At 38.6% G+C, this 17,124-nt stretch overlaps 1 protein-coding gene across 1 annotated transcript in view; it reads left to right on the top strand.

Annotated features, from left to right (window-relative positions):
• USP34 (ubiquitin specific peptidase 34) overlaps window positions 1–17,124 on the top strand; it is a 265,626-nt gene that overhangs the window by 51,142 nt on the left and 197,360 nt on the right. The window contains exon 8 of the mRNA XM_084622930.1: window positions 12,963–13,024. Coding sequence (XP_084479056.1) covers window positions 12,963–13,024 — 62 coding nt within the window. The remainder of the gene's footprint in view (window positions 1–12,962; window positions 13,025–17,124) is intronic.

Raw genomic sequence — 17,124 nt, 5'->3', positions numbered from 1 at the left:
ACAACTGTGAAACACTAAGCCCAACATCTCCCGACCGCCACACACCATTTGGGGCTCGTCTAGCACTCTTTCAATATCTGGAGTGCAATAACAATGGACAGATGGGTGCTGAGTGTCATCTGCTCTGGCTATATGATAGTTTGCATCCTTACCTCCTCCAAACCCCCCCCATCTGGAGACCACTCTTATGAGAGTATTCTGAAACAAGAGGTGAATTCCTTATTGCAGTGAGAAGTGATAGATCACATCCCTCCTCAATTCCAAGGGAGAGGGTTTTACTCGACTTTCTTCCAGGTGCTCCGAAAGAAAAGGTGGGGGGGAGGGGCAGTTGGGGACCAATCCTTGACTTCCAGTGTCTCAATCACTTCATTAACAAACTCAGATTTCGCATGATCACATTGACATCTATAATCCCATTTTTAGAAAAGGGTATGTGGTTTACAGCTCTTGACATGAAGGACTCCTATTTTCACACAGACATTTATCCCGCTCACAGACGTTTCTTCATATGCATGGTGGGCTCTGACCAGTCTCAATACAGAGAACTGTCTTTCTGAATAGTGATTGCCACTAGAGGTCTCTGTAGTAGCAGCTCACATCAGATGTCGTGGTTTCATTGTCTTCTTCTGCCTGGACTTCTGGTTCCTTGTCACCAGGTCCTGCCAGGAAGCCTACATGTCAGTTTCTATGATGCTACACCTCCTCTCCCCACTGGAAATCAGCGTAAATGCTAAAAAACCTGTCCTTGGGATTTCATCGGGGCAACCTTGAATTCTATCACTGCAAGAGTGTACCTGCCCAAGGACAGGTTCCAGACCATGAACAATATCATAGTTCAATCACAAACAGCCCTCGAGTACTGGTCAAGACATCGAGGAGTCCGGTGACATCTTAAAGACTAACAGATTTATTTGTGCATAAGCTCTTGTGGGTAAAAACCCACTTCTTCAGATGCATGGAGTGAAAATTACAGATGCAGGCATAAACATGAAGAGAAGGGAGTTACCTTACAATTGGAGAACCAGTGTTGACAGGATCAGTTCAGTCAGGGTGGATGTGGTCCACTCCCAATAATTGATGAGGAAATGTCAATACCAACAGAGGGAAAATTGCTTTTGTAGTGAGTCAGCCACTCCCAGTCCCTATTCAAAACCAAATTAATGGCGTTAAATTTGCAAATGAATTGTATCTCTGCAGTTTCTCTTTGAAGTCTGTTTTTGACTTTTTTTTTTTTTTTTGTTGAAGTATGGCTAGTTTTAAATCTGTTATAGAATGTCCAGGGAGATTGAAGTGTTCTCCTACTGGCTTTTGTATGTTACCATTCCTGATGTCTGATTTGTGTCCTTTTATTCTTTTACATAGAGACTGTCCGGTTTGGCCAATGTACATGGCAGAGGGGAATTTAACACCATTAATTTGGGCTTGAATAGGGACTGGGAGTGGCTGGCTCACTACAAAAGCAATTTTCCTTCTGTTGGTATTGACATCTCCTCATCAATTATTGGGAGTGGACCACATCCACCCCTGATTGAATTGGCCCTGTCAGCACTGGTTCTCCACTTGTAAGGCAACTTCTTATAGATTCATAGATACTAAGGTCAGAAGGGACCATTATGATCATCTAGTCTGACCTCCTGCACAACGCAGGCCACAGAATTTCACCCACCCACTCCTGCGAAAAACCTCTCACCTATATCTGAGCTACTGAAGTCCTCAAATTGTGGTTTAAAGACTTCAAGGAGCAGAGAATCCTCCAGCAAGTGACCTGTGCCCCATGCTACAGCGGAAGGCGAAAAACCTCCAGGGCCTCTTCCAATCTGCCCTGGAGGAAAATTCCTTCCCAACCCCAAATATGGCGATCAGCTAACCCCTGAGCATATGGGCAAGATTCACCAGCCAGATACTACAGAAAATACTTTCCTAAGTAACTCAGATCCCACCCCATCTAACATCCCATCACAGGCCATTAGGCCTAATTACCATGAATATTTAATTACCAAAACCATGTTATCCCATCATACCATCTCCTCCATAAACTTATTGAGTTTAATCTTAAAGCCAGATAGATCTTTTGCCCCCACTGCTTCCCTTGGAAGGCTATTCCAAAACTTCACTCCTCTGATGGTTAGAAACCTTCGTCTAATTTCAAGTCTAAACTTCCTGATGGCCAGTTTATAGCCATTTGTTCATGTGTCCACATTGGTACTGAGCTTAAATAATTCCTCTCCCTCTCTGGTATTTATCCCTCTGATATATTTATAGAGAGCAATCATATCTCCCCTCAACCTTCAAGAGCTCCTTGAGTCTCTTTTCATAAGACAAGTTTTCCATTCCTCGGATCATCCTAGTAGCCCTTCTCTGTACATGTTCCAGTTTGAATTCATCCTTCTTAAACATGGGAGACCAGAACTGCACACAGTATTCCAGGTGAGGTCTCACCAGTGCCTTGTATGACGGTACTAAAACCTCCTTATCCCTACTGGAAATACCTCGCCTGATGCATGCCAAGACCGCATTAGCTTTTTTCACAGCCATATCACATTGGCGGCTCATAGTCATCCTATGATCAACCAATACTCCAAGGTCCTTCTCCTTCTCCGTTACTTCTGATTGATGCATCCCCAGCTTATAACTAAAATTCTTGTTATTAATCCCTAAATGCATGACCTTACACTTCTCACTATTAAATTTCATCCTATTCCTATTACTCCAGTTTACAAGGTCATCCAGATCCTCCTGTATGACAGATATCCCTGTCCTTCTCTAAATTGGCAATACCTCCCAGCTTTGTGTCATCTGCAGACTTTATTAGCACACTCCCACTTTTTGTGCTGAGGTCAGTAATAAAAAGATTAAATAAGATTGGTCCCAAAACCGATCCTTGAGGAACTCCACTGGTAACCTCCCTCCAGCCTGACAGCTCACCTTTCAGTAGGACCCATTGTAGTCTCTCCTTTAAACAATTCCTTATCCACCTTTCAATTTTCATATTGATCCCCATCTTTTCCAATTTAACTAATAATTCCCCATGTGGCACGGTATCAAACGCCTTTCTGAAATCTAGGTAAATTAGATCCACTGCGTTTCCTTTGTCTAAAAAATCTGTTACTTTCTCAAAGAAGGAGATCAGGTTGGTTTGGCATGATCTACCTTTTGTAAAACCATGTTATATTTTGAATCTCAAAGAGTCCAGGATGCACAACAATATCCTGCAGCTGGCAAGCAGTCCAGAAAGCTTGCAAGTCCTTTCTTCCATTCATCCATGCTCACCATGTCCTTTTAATGTCAGACAACATTACAACTGTCTTCTACATCAACAAGCAATGAAGAGTGAGATCCATCTCCCTGTGTGCAGAAGCAGTCAGCTTTCGGAACTGGTGTATCACCAATCGAATCACCCTATCGGCGGCCTACCTTCCTGTGAAGCAAATGTGCTTGCGGACTTCCTCAACAGACATTTCACAGTCAACCACAAGTGGGAGCTTCATGACTTGGTATTGTGCAATATTTTCACTCTTTAGGGAACCCCAACCAGAGATCTGTTCGCCTCTTAAACAGGAAGTGTACCACCCTAAGGTGACACTGCTTCTTCCTTGGTCGGATCAGTTCAACTATACCGTCTGTCCACAACCGCTCCTGCCACGAGTTCTACGCAAAATCTAGCAGCACAGAGCACGGGTCATCCTGATCACCCGCTGCTGTTCCAGACTGTTTTGGTTTCCTAATCTCCTACATATGTCATCCCAACCACCAGTCATCCTCCCAATGTTTCCCAAGCACCCTGATCTGCGTCCATTCCATCTCAGAGCTTTGTATTTGCATGGGCATTGTCCTTAGAACGTTCATGCACCACAGCTGTGTGAAACATCCTTTCTCATAGTAGAAAGAACTTGGCAAGAAGATGTTTCCTAGGTAAATAGAAGCGCTTTTATTCTGGGGCACATCAAAGAGGCATCTCCCAGAAACTGTAGCTATTCCTTTCATCTTGGACTGTATGCTCTCTTAGAAGATGTCACGCTTGTCCTCAGCTCTTGGCAAGTTCACTTGATGACAATCAGTGCGTACCATCCACCTTTTTTAGGGCTGTTTGGTCTCCGCACATCCACTGATCAATGGATTCTGGAAAGGCCTAATCAGAACCTTTCCACCCATTCAGAAACCTCCTCTCCCCATTCTGAACTCTAGGGAACAGATGTGGGGACCTGCATGAAAGACCCCCTAAGCTTATTCTTACCACCTTAGGTTAAAAACTTCCTCAAGGTACAAACTTTGCCTTGTCCTTGAACCCTATGCTGCCACCACCAAGCGTGTTAAACAAAGACCAGGGAAAGAGCCCACTTGGAGACGTCTTCCCCCCAAAATATCCCCCCAAGCCCTACACCCCCTTTCCTGGGGAAGGCTTGATAAAAATCCTCACCAATTTGCATAGGTGAACACAGACCCAATCCGTGGATCTTAAGAACAATGAAAAAGCAATCAGATTCTTAAAAGAAGAATTTTAATTAAAGAAAAAGTAAAAGAATCACATCTGTAAAATCAGGATGGTAAATACCTTACAGGGTAATCAGATTCAAAACATAGAGAATCCCTCTAGGCAAATCCTTAAGTTACAAAAAGACACAAAAACAGGAATATACATTCCATTCAGCACAGGTATTTTACGAGCCATTAAACAAAAGGAAATCTAACGCATTTCTAGCTAGATTACTTACTAACTTAAGGAGTTATGAAGAGCATTCCTGATCTGTTGCCGGCAAAAGCATCACACAGACAGACAGACCTTTGTTTGCTCCCCCCTCCAGCTTTGAAAGTATCTTGTCTCCTCATTGGTCATTTTGGTCAGGTGCCAGCGAGGTTATCTTAGCTTGTTAACCCTTTACAGGTGAAAGGGCTTTGCCTCTGGCCAGGAGGGATTTTATAGCACTGTATACAGAAAGGTGGTTACCCTTCCCTTTATATTTATGACACCATTTCCACCCAGAGAGTCTCCAAATAGATCTCTGGATGCATTCTACTGTATCACCTTTTGATTCCCCCACTCCACACACCCCTGCGCTCATGGAATAAGCGCTCATTCCACCTGAGCACAAGCAGCAACTGCAGGAGGTACCCTTCCTGGACATCTGTGAAGTGGCCATGTGGGGCTCAGTTCACACATTTATGAGATATTTTAGCCTGGTGCAGGACTTCTCTGCTTATTCCTCCTTTGGGATGGCAGTCCGCTATACAGCTTTACTGTCTACACTCTTACACTCTCCTCTTACTTAAGTACTGCTTATCAGTCACCCACAGTGGAATACAATCGGACCGTCTCTCAAAGAAGAAGGGGCAGTTACTGGCCTGTATCTAGAAATTCTTCTTGATGTATGGTCCTTATCTGTATTCCACTACCTGCCCTCCTTCCCCTCGGCTTTGATCTTATCTGAATTGCAGTAGAGAAGGAACTGGAGAGGTGGTTGATCAATTCTGCCCTTTATTCCCTCATATGGAGGCATGTGGTGAACCAGGGTGCCCTTGCGGACCAACACACAGTACTTCTAAATTCTCCGGCTCTAGGTGCATGGTACGCATGCATTTAATACAGATAGGGACCACACATCTCAAAGAACTTCCAGTTACAGATCAGTAACCTCCCCTTCTACTTAGGGCCTGTGTATGTTTTTCTGACCAGGGTTTGGTTCTGTCCACACAGTTTTTGGTTAAATCACATTAGAATTCTGTTCACAACTGAGTTTAAAGCTAATATTAGACAACTGAGTTTAAATCTAATTCTAAGTCTAATTTAATTATACAATTGTGTAATATAATTAATATATAGAAATATTTGAAAATAATATTAAAAGTAGTGGATTTGAGCTAACCAGTGAATAGTTCACATACAATTATTAGTTTTCCTTGTGCAAGGAATGTGGTTAACTTACATTAGAGGAGATGCACTAATTGTAGTAAAGGAAACTCTGATTGTTCATACATTGCATCGAATCAGTATTATCCCAATCTTGTTTAAAAGGTAACTGAATCTACAGAACTTTGGACACATTTTCAGATCAATTTTTCATTTAAGTGAATGTATGGTTGCTTGTAATATAATTTTATTCATCCAGTTGGATCTTCAAAAACAAGCTATCCAGAAACATAACTTGTGGATGAAACATCAAAATGACAGCATTTTAATATATTCAGTGTCTGATTTTTAGATTTCTGGTTGTGTTTAATTAGTATGCAGTGAACTTTCAGAGTGTTTCTTTTCAAAGAAAAATTTTCAGAAGATTTAATTTAGGGTCGTCTAGTGATTAAAATTAATCGCGATTAATTGCACTGTTTTACAATAATAGAATACCATTTATTTAAATATTTTTGGATGTTTTCTACATTTTCAAATATATTGATTTCAGTTATGACACAATGCAAAATGTACAGTGCTCACTTTATATTTATTTTTGAATACAAATATTTGCATTGTAAAAAAACAAAAGAAATAGTATATTTCAATTAACCTAATACAAGTACTGTAGTGCAATCTCTTTATCATGAAAGTTGAACTTACAAATGTAGAATTATGTACAAAAAATACTTGCATTCAAAAATAAAACGAGGTAAAAACTTTAGAGCCTACAAGTCCACTCAGTCCTACTTCTTGTTCAGCCAATTACACAGACAAGCAAGTTTGTTTACATTTGCAGGAGATAATGCTGCCCGCTTCTTGTTTACAATGTCACCTGAAAGTGAGAGCAGGCGTTTGCATGGCACTGTTGTAGCCGGCGTTGCAAGATATTTACATGCCATATGTATGTGCTAAAGATTCATATTCCTTTCATGCTTCAATCACTATTCCAGAGGACATGCTTCCATGCTGATGATGCGTTCTGCTCAAGAACGATCTAAAGCAGTATGGACTGATACATGTTCATTTTCATCATCTGAGTCAGATGCCACCAGCAGAAGGTTTTAGAGTGGTAGCTCCTGTATTTTCACTCCATGCATCTGATGAAGTGGGTTCTAACCCACGAAAGCTTATGCCCAAATAAATTTGTTAGTCTGTAAGGTGGCACAAGGACTCCTCGTTATTTTAGCAGAAGGTTGATTTTCTTTTTTGGTGGTTTGGGTTCTGTAGTTTCCGCACCAGCATGTTGATCTTTTAAGACTTCTGAAAGCATGCTCCACACTTCATCCCTCTCAGATTTTGGAAGGCACTTCAGATTCTTAAACTTTGGGTCAAGTGCTGTAGCTATCTTTAGAAATCTCATGTTGGTACCTTTTTCGCGTTTTGTCAAATCTGCAGTGAGTGTTCTTAAAATGAACAACATGTGCTGGGCCATTATTTGAGACTGCTATAACATGAAATATATCGTAGAATGGATGTAAAACTGAGCAGGAGACATACAATTGTCCCCCACGGAGTTCAGTCACAAATTTAATTAACACGTTTTTTTAACAAGTATCAGCATGGAAGCATATCCGCTGGAGTGATGGCGGCACCATGAAGGGGCATATGGATATTTAGCATATCTGGCATGTAAATACCTTGTACTTCTGTCTACAAAAGTGCCATGCCAATGCCTGTTCTCACTTTCAGGTGGCTGTATAAATAAAAACGGGCAGCATTATCTCCCGTAAACGTAAGCAAACTTGTTTGTCTTAGTGATTGGCTGAAGAAGTAGTAGTACTGAGTGGACTTGTAGGCTCTAAAGTTTTACATTGGTTTGTTTTTGAGTGCAGTTATATAATACAAAAATATACATTTGTAAGTTGCACTTTTGCGATTGAGATCATACTACAGTACTTGTATGAGGTGAAATAAAAATACTAATTCTTTTATCTTTTTAACAGTGCAAATATTTGTAATAAAATAATATAAAGTGAGCACTGTACATTTTGTATTCTGTGTTGTAATTGAAATCAATATATTTGAAAATGTGGAAAAACATTCAAAAATATTTAATACATTTCAGTTGGTATTGTTTAAGTGTGGTTAAAACTGCGATTAATCATGGTTAATTTTTTTGAGTTGATCATGTGAGTTAGCTGCAATTAATCGGCAGCCTTAATTTAATTAATCTTCTGAAAAGGATAGACTTGTATTAATCTTATAATGGTATATACTGTATACGCAGTGGTAAGTGTATACTTTTATGTCTGTGTGTTATCATCTGACAGAGGTATTTTAAGGTATGACCATTAGTTTGAGGATAAATTTGATTTCATACAGAAGTGATAAATTTCAAATTGGGTTGAAGAATAAAAGTCTTACCTCAACTTAAAATAGTACAGTCAGATTCTCTTAAAGCCCCCCGAAAACCCCAAACAATCCCCCCCTCCATAGTTCATGAGCTACAGTAAGAAAAGTCTCCATGTTGCTTGAGATGTAATTTCTAAGCAATTTACTTACACCTTTGTATGCCATTATCCTCTTTCTTTGCTTTGAATTATGCACATACATATCTTCCTTTGTGTGTCCTTACCAAAAATGGATTTCAGAATAAAAATGTTCGAGTCTACAAATTTTGGGTGTGTGTGTATGTGTGTGTATATGTATATGTGTGTATATATATATATATAAAAATATTGGTGTTAGTATAAAATTGTATGAACCTTTGAGGATTTATAACTTGTTTGATCCTGGGAATTGCAAAAGAGATATCATTGCTGAAGAATGCTCTGTGTGTGTGTATAAATATATACACAGAGAACATGAAAAAAATGGGTGTTGTCCTACCCACTATAACGAGAGTGATCAGTTATGGCAGCACCCATTTTTTCATGTTCTCTGTGTGTGTGTGTGTGTCTGTGTGTGTGTATATATATCTTCCTACTGTATTTTCCACTGCATGCATCAGATGAAGTGGGTTTTAGCCCACGAAAGCTTATGCTCAAATAAATTTGTTAGTCTCTAAGATGCCACAAGTACTCCTTGTTCTTTTTGCTGATACAGACTAACACGGCTACCACTCTGAAACCTCTGTTGCAGAGGAACCTTGGTTACTATTCTCCAGCTTTCCATAGTCTGTATTTCTATCAATGTCTCTAGTTTGAAACTGTTTGGTAAATCATCAAGGAAACAGATTTTGAGTGCCCTGCTTCTCATACTCTCTCAATTTTAATTTCACATACAGCACAGATTAAGCTCCATTTTCTGTATTTCACCAAGACATTTGAGAAGACTCACAACTAAAATGATTTTCTTTCCTCAGTTTTTGACCTTATCCATAGTGTAGAGAGAATTTAGCAAAGAACCAATTTCCCATCTACTCTTTCAAAGTCTACAGTTTTAGCAGAGTTTTAGACAAGTAGTTATTAAAATTTGGTAAGATTTTAAAAATTCACTTTCTGTCAAAGATTATTGTCCAAAGACAGTATTGAAGTTTGGTCCTGGAGCGTATATCTACACAGCAGTAAATATTCATGGCTGGCTGGTGTCAGCTGGCACAGGCTGTGTGGCTGTAAAATTGAAGTGTATGTCTGAAGCCCAGGCTCTGGGATCCTCCCCCGTCATTAAATCCCAGAGCTTGGGCGCCAGCCCAAACCTGAATGTCTACACAGCAGTTTTACAGCCCCATGAGCCCTAATCAGGTGACAAGGATTAGCTAAAGGTGTGTAATTGCTGTGTAGACATGCCCTGAGACTCCAAAGTTCAATTCCACGTTACAAGATCTTCAATCTTAAACAACATTACGTAAAATGTAGCCACTTCCAGGACATGCCTCTTGGAAAATAGACATGTTTATCTTTCTTGTGTGGGAAGTATATATCCTTGACAATGAACATATGATTAAGTAGAGTTAAGCAGTGAAGTCTTTTCCATTTTCTTGCTTACTTGCAAGCAGCTTAATCTTTCCTCTACTCATCGTGGCCAGCAAGAAGCCCAAGCATTCACCTGTTCTCTAATACTTACAATATCTACAAGTAGGTCAGTAACTCAAAATTACTGTTTGGAAGTTTTAAGAAGTACAAATATATAAAGCTTGCTCATGTTTTTGAAATTACCTTGTCTACTGTATTAAGAAAATAAATTGCTAATAGATCCCTATAAACTATATACCATTTTTTGATACACAGTTTGCAACAATTCCCCCTCAGTTTTTGCCCCTTTTTTTTTTTATTGCTATTTAGGATTTTTAGTAAGATTTGTGTTGAAATTATGGTAAGAGTAATAATCTGAGAAGTCTGACCTTTCAATATCTGAGACAGTTTGCTCAAGATTCCTTTGTGCCAGAAACTTACATTTTGGGTTAGTCATACTGTAATTCATAAAAGTCTGACTTCCATAAGTTCAAAATTACTGTGTCCCTAATTCTCCTTGAAATTAGAGTATAAATTAATATTTGACCACATTTTGTTTAAAAAAAAGGTTATTACAAGTTTCATTACAAATTGACTCTGTTAATGACTGGGTTGAGAACTGAATGGATGTCAGCAAGTCTGGAAAACTGGTGATGCAGATATCTGGATATGAATCAATATGTGCTGCAGGAATTATTGTCGCTAGAACTTGGTAACTAGAAGACTAAAAGGATTTCTACAGCTAGTAATATACTGTGGAGAGTGCAATCTATGTCAGATTAGATACTGGAGAAACATGGCAATTTCATCTCTTCTGGGATCATGCCTCCAGTGAAGGGGCCTACATGAAAGAATTATTTATAAACACTAAGAAAATTCACACATTCAGAATATTCAATACACAGGATAGTACATTTATTTAGCCTACCAAAAAACCACATAGCTAGTAGATAGCTAGGATTTAGAATTTTGATAATGTTATGAAGTTTTGAGCTGAAGTTTAAAACCAACCTTAATTCTGTCTCTCTCCCTCTCCTCCTTTACTCTACATATAATTTCATGAAATGGGTTTACCCCTCCCATACCATCCTGTACTATTTTTTTGATAAATCACATAATCCCACCCATTCTGGCCTATATCAGTTGAATTCATTTTAACTGACGATATCAGGAGGATGAAGTAGTGGGCACAGAGATATGAGGGGATTCTCTTGGCAATATTTGGAGGGTGATTTGGAGCTCTGAGGAGGAGGATTCAAGCTCATATAGTAAATAGGCAAGATCTCTCTGCTTTATAAATGGAGCATAGTAACGGTCAGTGTTATAACAAATTAAAAAAAAACAACCAATTCCTCATTTAAATTTTGAACTCTAATGGTCTATTAACAAAGTCTTAGGTAATGTGAACAAAATTTCAACTCTAACTATACAATCAGAATTTTTTGCTATGGAAATTGTGTTATACCAATAAAATTAAAACCATCAGGATCTTATTAAAGGGGAAAAAGCAAAATGCCAGATTTATTGTGAATACAGAAAGAATCATAGTAAGCAGTAGTTATAGCTATAACATTCCAGTCAATTTCATATTTATTCACACACACTCACTCACACACATATATTCTGTAAGGTTGTTATCATAGGTACCAGCCTTAGAGTTGCTCATGCCAAGCCACTGGCCAGGTGGCCTGGACATGAGGAGGGAGCAGGGCCTTGTCAGATGCTCATCTGATGCTGCTGGAAGTTGGTTTGCAGAATCAGACCCCAAAGTTCTCCCTTTCTAGAGTCCATTTTTATAGGAATTTCTTCCTATGCCAGTCTATGGGAATTGCTTCATCATGCTGTTGCTGAATCAGTCAGCAGATGGCACATTCCTGACGGCTCCGTGCTGCCAGATGTTATCTTGTTCTTTGGTTCTCCCATTCTTAGGCTGTTGGGTGGATTCCAGTCTGCCTTCCGGGGATCCTCTGGTTATTTCCACTTGATGCTTTCTTCAGTCGATGGACACTGGATTCTTAGGCTGGCACCTCCCTGATCATTCAGTTGTTATCCACACCATGCATCCATCCACATACATCCTCTATCTCTATTTTAATCACAATTGTTAACAAAGCGAGATGAATACAGCAAAAGGGTGGGGAGTCTCTGGGTGCTGTTTCTGTTGTTACAGAGTATTGCTGTGAGTCCCTCTCTGTGTGAGTAGTAGTTGTTACAAAGAATTGCTTTGAGAACAGACTCCGTCTTAGAATGTACTAACACAATTAGCAGCTTGCAAGTTTCACACAGAGAGGGAGAGAAACAGTACCAAAAACCAAGAGACCTCTTAATTAGTAATATCCTGGAATTTAAACTATGGGGAATCAAACTCATTTGTGATTTTAATACAGAACTTTTTTAATATGATCCAACAATTTTGCTATCTGTTTTGCTGTTGGAGATGTTACTTATATAAAGTTGGGCTGGTGGACATAAGAGAGAGATGATATTTCTTAACTGAAGTTAGCTTTTTTTTCTTTTTCTTTCTGTGAAGCCATGGATCCATTAATTCAAAGCCCCCACAAGCCTTCATTATATTTTTTCAGTTTCATTTCCCTCACTCAGTTCTTTTTTGACTCTTTTATAAAGCTACTAATAAATCACTTCTGAGAAGGTATAGTAGGCAGGATCGGATAACGTGGTAGCTTCCCCTAAAATGCCCATCTGTATAATTTTAATTCCATTTTCAATAAAAACTGATTTACAGAATTACTGGTAGAAGCCTGGCTTGAGTTCTAGAATGGGTGAAGATTATATATGTCAAAACATTGGTTTAGTAAAAATAAGTGTTCAAAAAGCCATTTTCTGGTTTAATAAATAAACTTACCCTATCCCTATTACTTACCGAGAATACTAATTAGTATGTTGTTCTGTTAATTTAATCAGAAACGTTTCTAATTCTGGATTAGCAAGTTTTGAAAAAGTATTTAGTATTAGAATATTTTATGAAAATTATGGTAATGAGACAAATTATGCTGTACATACCTGTTTAATATATTTTTGTGATTAAATAATCTAATTATCCAAAACGTTAGCTTCACTATTTATTTCTTGTCACTGCTAACATTTTTATACGTAAGAAAAATTACCACACAAAATATTGTTAAAGTTAGATTTTAATTTCTTCTTCCTTTTTCTAACTCTAGAATCAACTTCACACCTTCAATGATGTGTGTAATAATGAATCGTTAGTTTCGGACACAGAAACGTAAGTAGGAACATTATTTTGAGTACTTATGTTTAAGCACACTAGATAACTGTAAGGTTTCTCCGATAAAATTGTTTTAAATTTTCGAGTGTGGGCAGTAAAAACATTCTGAGATTTTTCTTAGAAATATCCTATATAATGCCTCTAGACTTGTAAAGCATTTGAGAAGAAATAAAATACCAATTACCGGTACACACCTCCTTCCAGTTTAGCTAAAAATTAGATTAAAAATAAACCCTTTTCCATCTACCTTTGAAAATAGATTGAGAGTCAGAGTAGAGAAATAGTCTGGAAGAGAGTTTTAGGATTAAGAGGTATTCTAGTGATAATCATAATACTTAACATTTATATAGTGCTTTAAATTTTCAAGATATTTTACAAATATTAGCGACATGCAACATCCTAAGGAGAGAAGTGGTAAATGTCCTCCAGTTATCTGAAGTTTATTGGTGTCGACAAAGAACTTTATATAATCAGAATTGCACTGTCAGATTTCCACCACTAGAAACAAAAGAGAACTGTAGAAGAAAATGTGTATATCAGAAATATGGTATTACAATTTTGCATTAACTTTTTTTTGTGCTCAATGGAATGATCTCACGTTTAGTGTGTCTGGTTTATAAAAGTTGTCTGGTAACAGTATTTTGAAACATGGTAATAGGTATAACGGGTAAAGTGAATTTGTTCAGTTTATGTTAAGGACCTATCATTGCAACATTTTTTTCTACATTAAGTTCAAGATACTGGTCATTTGAAACTGGGAAAGAATGATAGGATGTCTTCTAGTTGAATATCAGACAATTATTTTGGAGAGAATGAGAATTAAATTTGTATAATTTCCAGACAAAAGTGAAACTTTGAACCCTTTGTCTAGAAGAAAATTCCTGCAGATAATGAATAAATAGTGAGACGCAGTGGACTGATGTGGATCCTGGGGAACTCCTATACCATGATAGAAGGCAGAATGAGTCAATAGCAAACTTCCTGCTTTTACTTACAAAATAAATATACACACAAAAGAAACCCAGAATAGAAAATAGAAAGGACAGTTGTCATGATAATTAGGCACTTACTTCATACCTTTCACTGTGTTTTCATTTATTATATATTTATAGGCTATTCTATAATGCTATCTGTGAAGCATCTCAGCAGCTCACATTCATTTAATGAACTAATCTTCCATAAAGTGGGAAGTGTTGTTATCCTCATTTGACAAATGTTATATTTAGGGAGAGTTCGTTTACACTAGGATTAGCAAATGAAGAGAAGTTCAGTTTATGTGCTACAGACAATGACTTTGCTCTTGTACTTATCAGTGTAACCCTACTCAGATTGATGGAATTAAATTATGATGGAGTTAAATCTAAATCGGGGTTTACATTTACATTTTAATAAATTGTGTTAATTTAATGTGGAAACAAAGATTAAATTTATTAATTTACATTTATGTAAGTGGGTCCTTAACCTTGTTTAATAGAGTGGACCACAGTTTTGCTAACTGGATACTTACTAATAACAACACCTGAAAAATCATGTGGCAATAGGGATGGCAACTACCGCAAAGGAGTAAAGAAAAAAATAAAATACCTGAAAAAAGATACCTTCTTAAACTGTAGGTGAAGTAGACTATTAACATCATATAAAATAATTTTAGTTGTAGAGTTAACATAGTAAATTACAAAATATAGACCATCCATTTTGACGTGGATGGTTTTACCTTTTTGTGTCAATGAAATATTTGGAAGGGCCTATCAACTGATTATATAGCTGGTGAAAGCACAGGATCAGTGTACAAACTATGGCTCATGCTTGTAATTGTGACGACTCCCAAAAATATGAAGAGAACCTTACATGTAAAGAAGATTCCTCACATACAAAGTATTCTATGCTAATTCCAAAAAAATGAACCCTTGTCTGTGGAATTTTTCTAATAATTCGAAAGAAAAGTACCCCATTTCATGTGTATCCAATCTAATATAAACATTGCAAAAGGATTTATACTTAATAGATTAAAAATGTTTGACTTGCAAAATTCTTGTATAACAGCACTTGTGAAACTGAATCAAGGAGGGGATGGGCATAGTCAATCATTCTGGCCTCTTTCCATCCTAATTTTTTTAATGTTACTAAAAATAAACTGAAGTTCAACTTTGAAACAGTACAGGTCACTGATAAAGAAAATCAGTAGCTAATTCAGAAAAGAGCCAAAGTACCAAATATGGTTATCAATTTTAAATTTAAATAGTATTATAGTCAGATAATCTTTTGACAAGTTTATCCAATGACCTCACTACACATTAAGTGGTAGGGGCTTGTTGGAAATGGTGTGTAAGGGCTGTTCAAGGGTGAGGGAGCCGGAGAATGACTTTCTGCTGCAGCTGCTGATCAGGTCAGCGTAGGGATGCAGAAACCTACCCACACCTCCCTCAGGTGACTGAGGTGGGGGGACTATATGTAGGTCCATGACAGTGCAGGAAAAGCCCTTTTTTACCTGGACCAGGCACAGCAGCACCTACCGTCCCACCTCTGAAAGTAGTTAAGTACTGGGTTTTGTCAGAATCTGCTGTGGGCATTGTGATAGTTGCTCCTTTCTCGGGTCGTGGTGGGGGCTGGGAAAGAATGAAGTGGGGTTTTTCACCTTCCCCCAGGGGGTTCAGAGGGGCTTAATTGGAGTGAACAGGATGTGTGACTTAGGCCATGATGTTGCAACTCATTATGTAAATTAGGGGTGGACATCCAGTGCAGGTATTCCATAGGGTAGGAATACAATGATCAGATAAAATGAATTGGTAAAGGATTTAAAGAAGTGGAAATAGAGGGGGTTCAGGGCTCCTATGACTGGTATGGCAGGGAGCCAATCCCCCCCTTCCTTTATAGTCCCTCATTAACCCTCATTGGAGCAGAGGGATGATGAGGTCCCAGCAGTGGGTTGGCTGGGAACCAGGATGGGTAGGTACTGATGGAAATGTCCTGGGTATATATTGAAATGATTATGGAAATACCTGCACTGTATCCTTTTATCTCCTGGGTACACATCTAAAGTTATGGCCTAATTAAACCACATCCAGTGTCTCCTGTCCTCCTTCTAGCTTAGCCAGACAATCATTCTTCTCTTAGAATTTACAGAAATCCTCTCTTTTCTTGGATTACAGAAGAAGGTGAATAGACCTGTTTTTCTTCTTAGCACCAGATGCTCTTAACTCTGTTATTGGGATCTTTACCTCTCAGTTGTAACCTCACTCCTCTTCAAACCACACAGCTAGAACCACATTTGTATGCTTCATATTTCCAGGTATTAATGTCTTGATCTTGCCACATGCTAAGCACCCTTAACTCCCATTGAAGTCAGTTAGTGCTGAAGGTGCTCAACACTTTGCAGGAGCTACCCTAAGAGACCACTAAAATTGCTTTTTTCAGTAATTCCTTCCATATCTCTCTAACAAATTTAGTGGTAGTACAACCAGAGTAAATCCACACAGATTCTTAGCAAATTGACACGAGTTCCTTGAACACTAAAGAATTATGAAATATGGATATTCTGGGAACATTGGGTAAGAGGTACAATGTATTGCCATACCCCTCAGGTATTTACTAATTTGTAATTTATCCTGACTTGCGGACATGTTATCATATGTGTATTTAGAAAAAAGTTTGGGAGTCTGGTATCTATAAATACTTGAGACATGGAACACAATAGTTTTTCTTCGAGTGCTAGCTCATGTCCATTCCATTTTAGGTGTGTGTGATCGCACATGCACTGGGGCCGGAAGTTTTCCCTCAGTGGTATCTGTAAGGGACCAGCTCTGGCGTCCTCTGGAGCGGTGCGCACATGCTGCAGTGTAAGGAGTGCTGCTGGATCCCCCCACCCTCGGTTCCTTGTTACCCCCAGTGACTGTGCTGGAACATCTCCTTGCTTCAGCAAGCGCTTACTTACCAGTGGTTTCTCTTAGTGTTGTACGTAGTTAGAAAAGTAGTTCTTTTGTTTTCTTAACAGTTAGGGTGTTAGTGTTGTAGATAGATTAGATAGTCCCCCTCTGGGACTTAGCCCAGGGACCAGGCGTGCCCCGTTTCCCGGCTTTAAGCCATGTGGTTGCTGTCGG

This window comes from Lepidochelys olivacea (assembly GCF_965140295.1).
Source record: "Lepidochelys olivacea isolate rLepOli2 genome assembly, chromosome: 3".
NCBI classification, from domain to species: Eukaryota; Metazoa; Chordata; order Testudines; family Cheloniidae; genus Lepidochelys; species Lepidochelys olivacea.
This window is presented reverse-complemented; position numbering and strand designations above follow the sequence as displayed.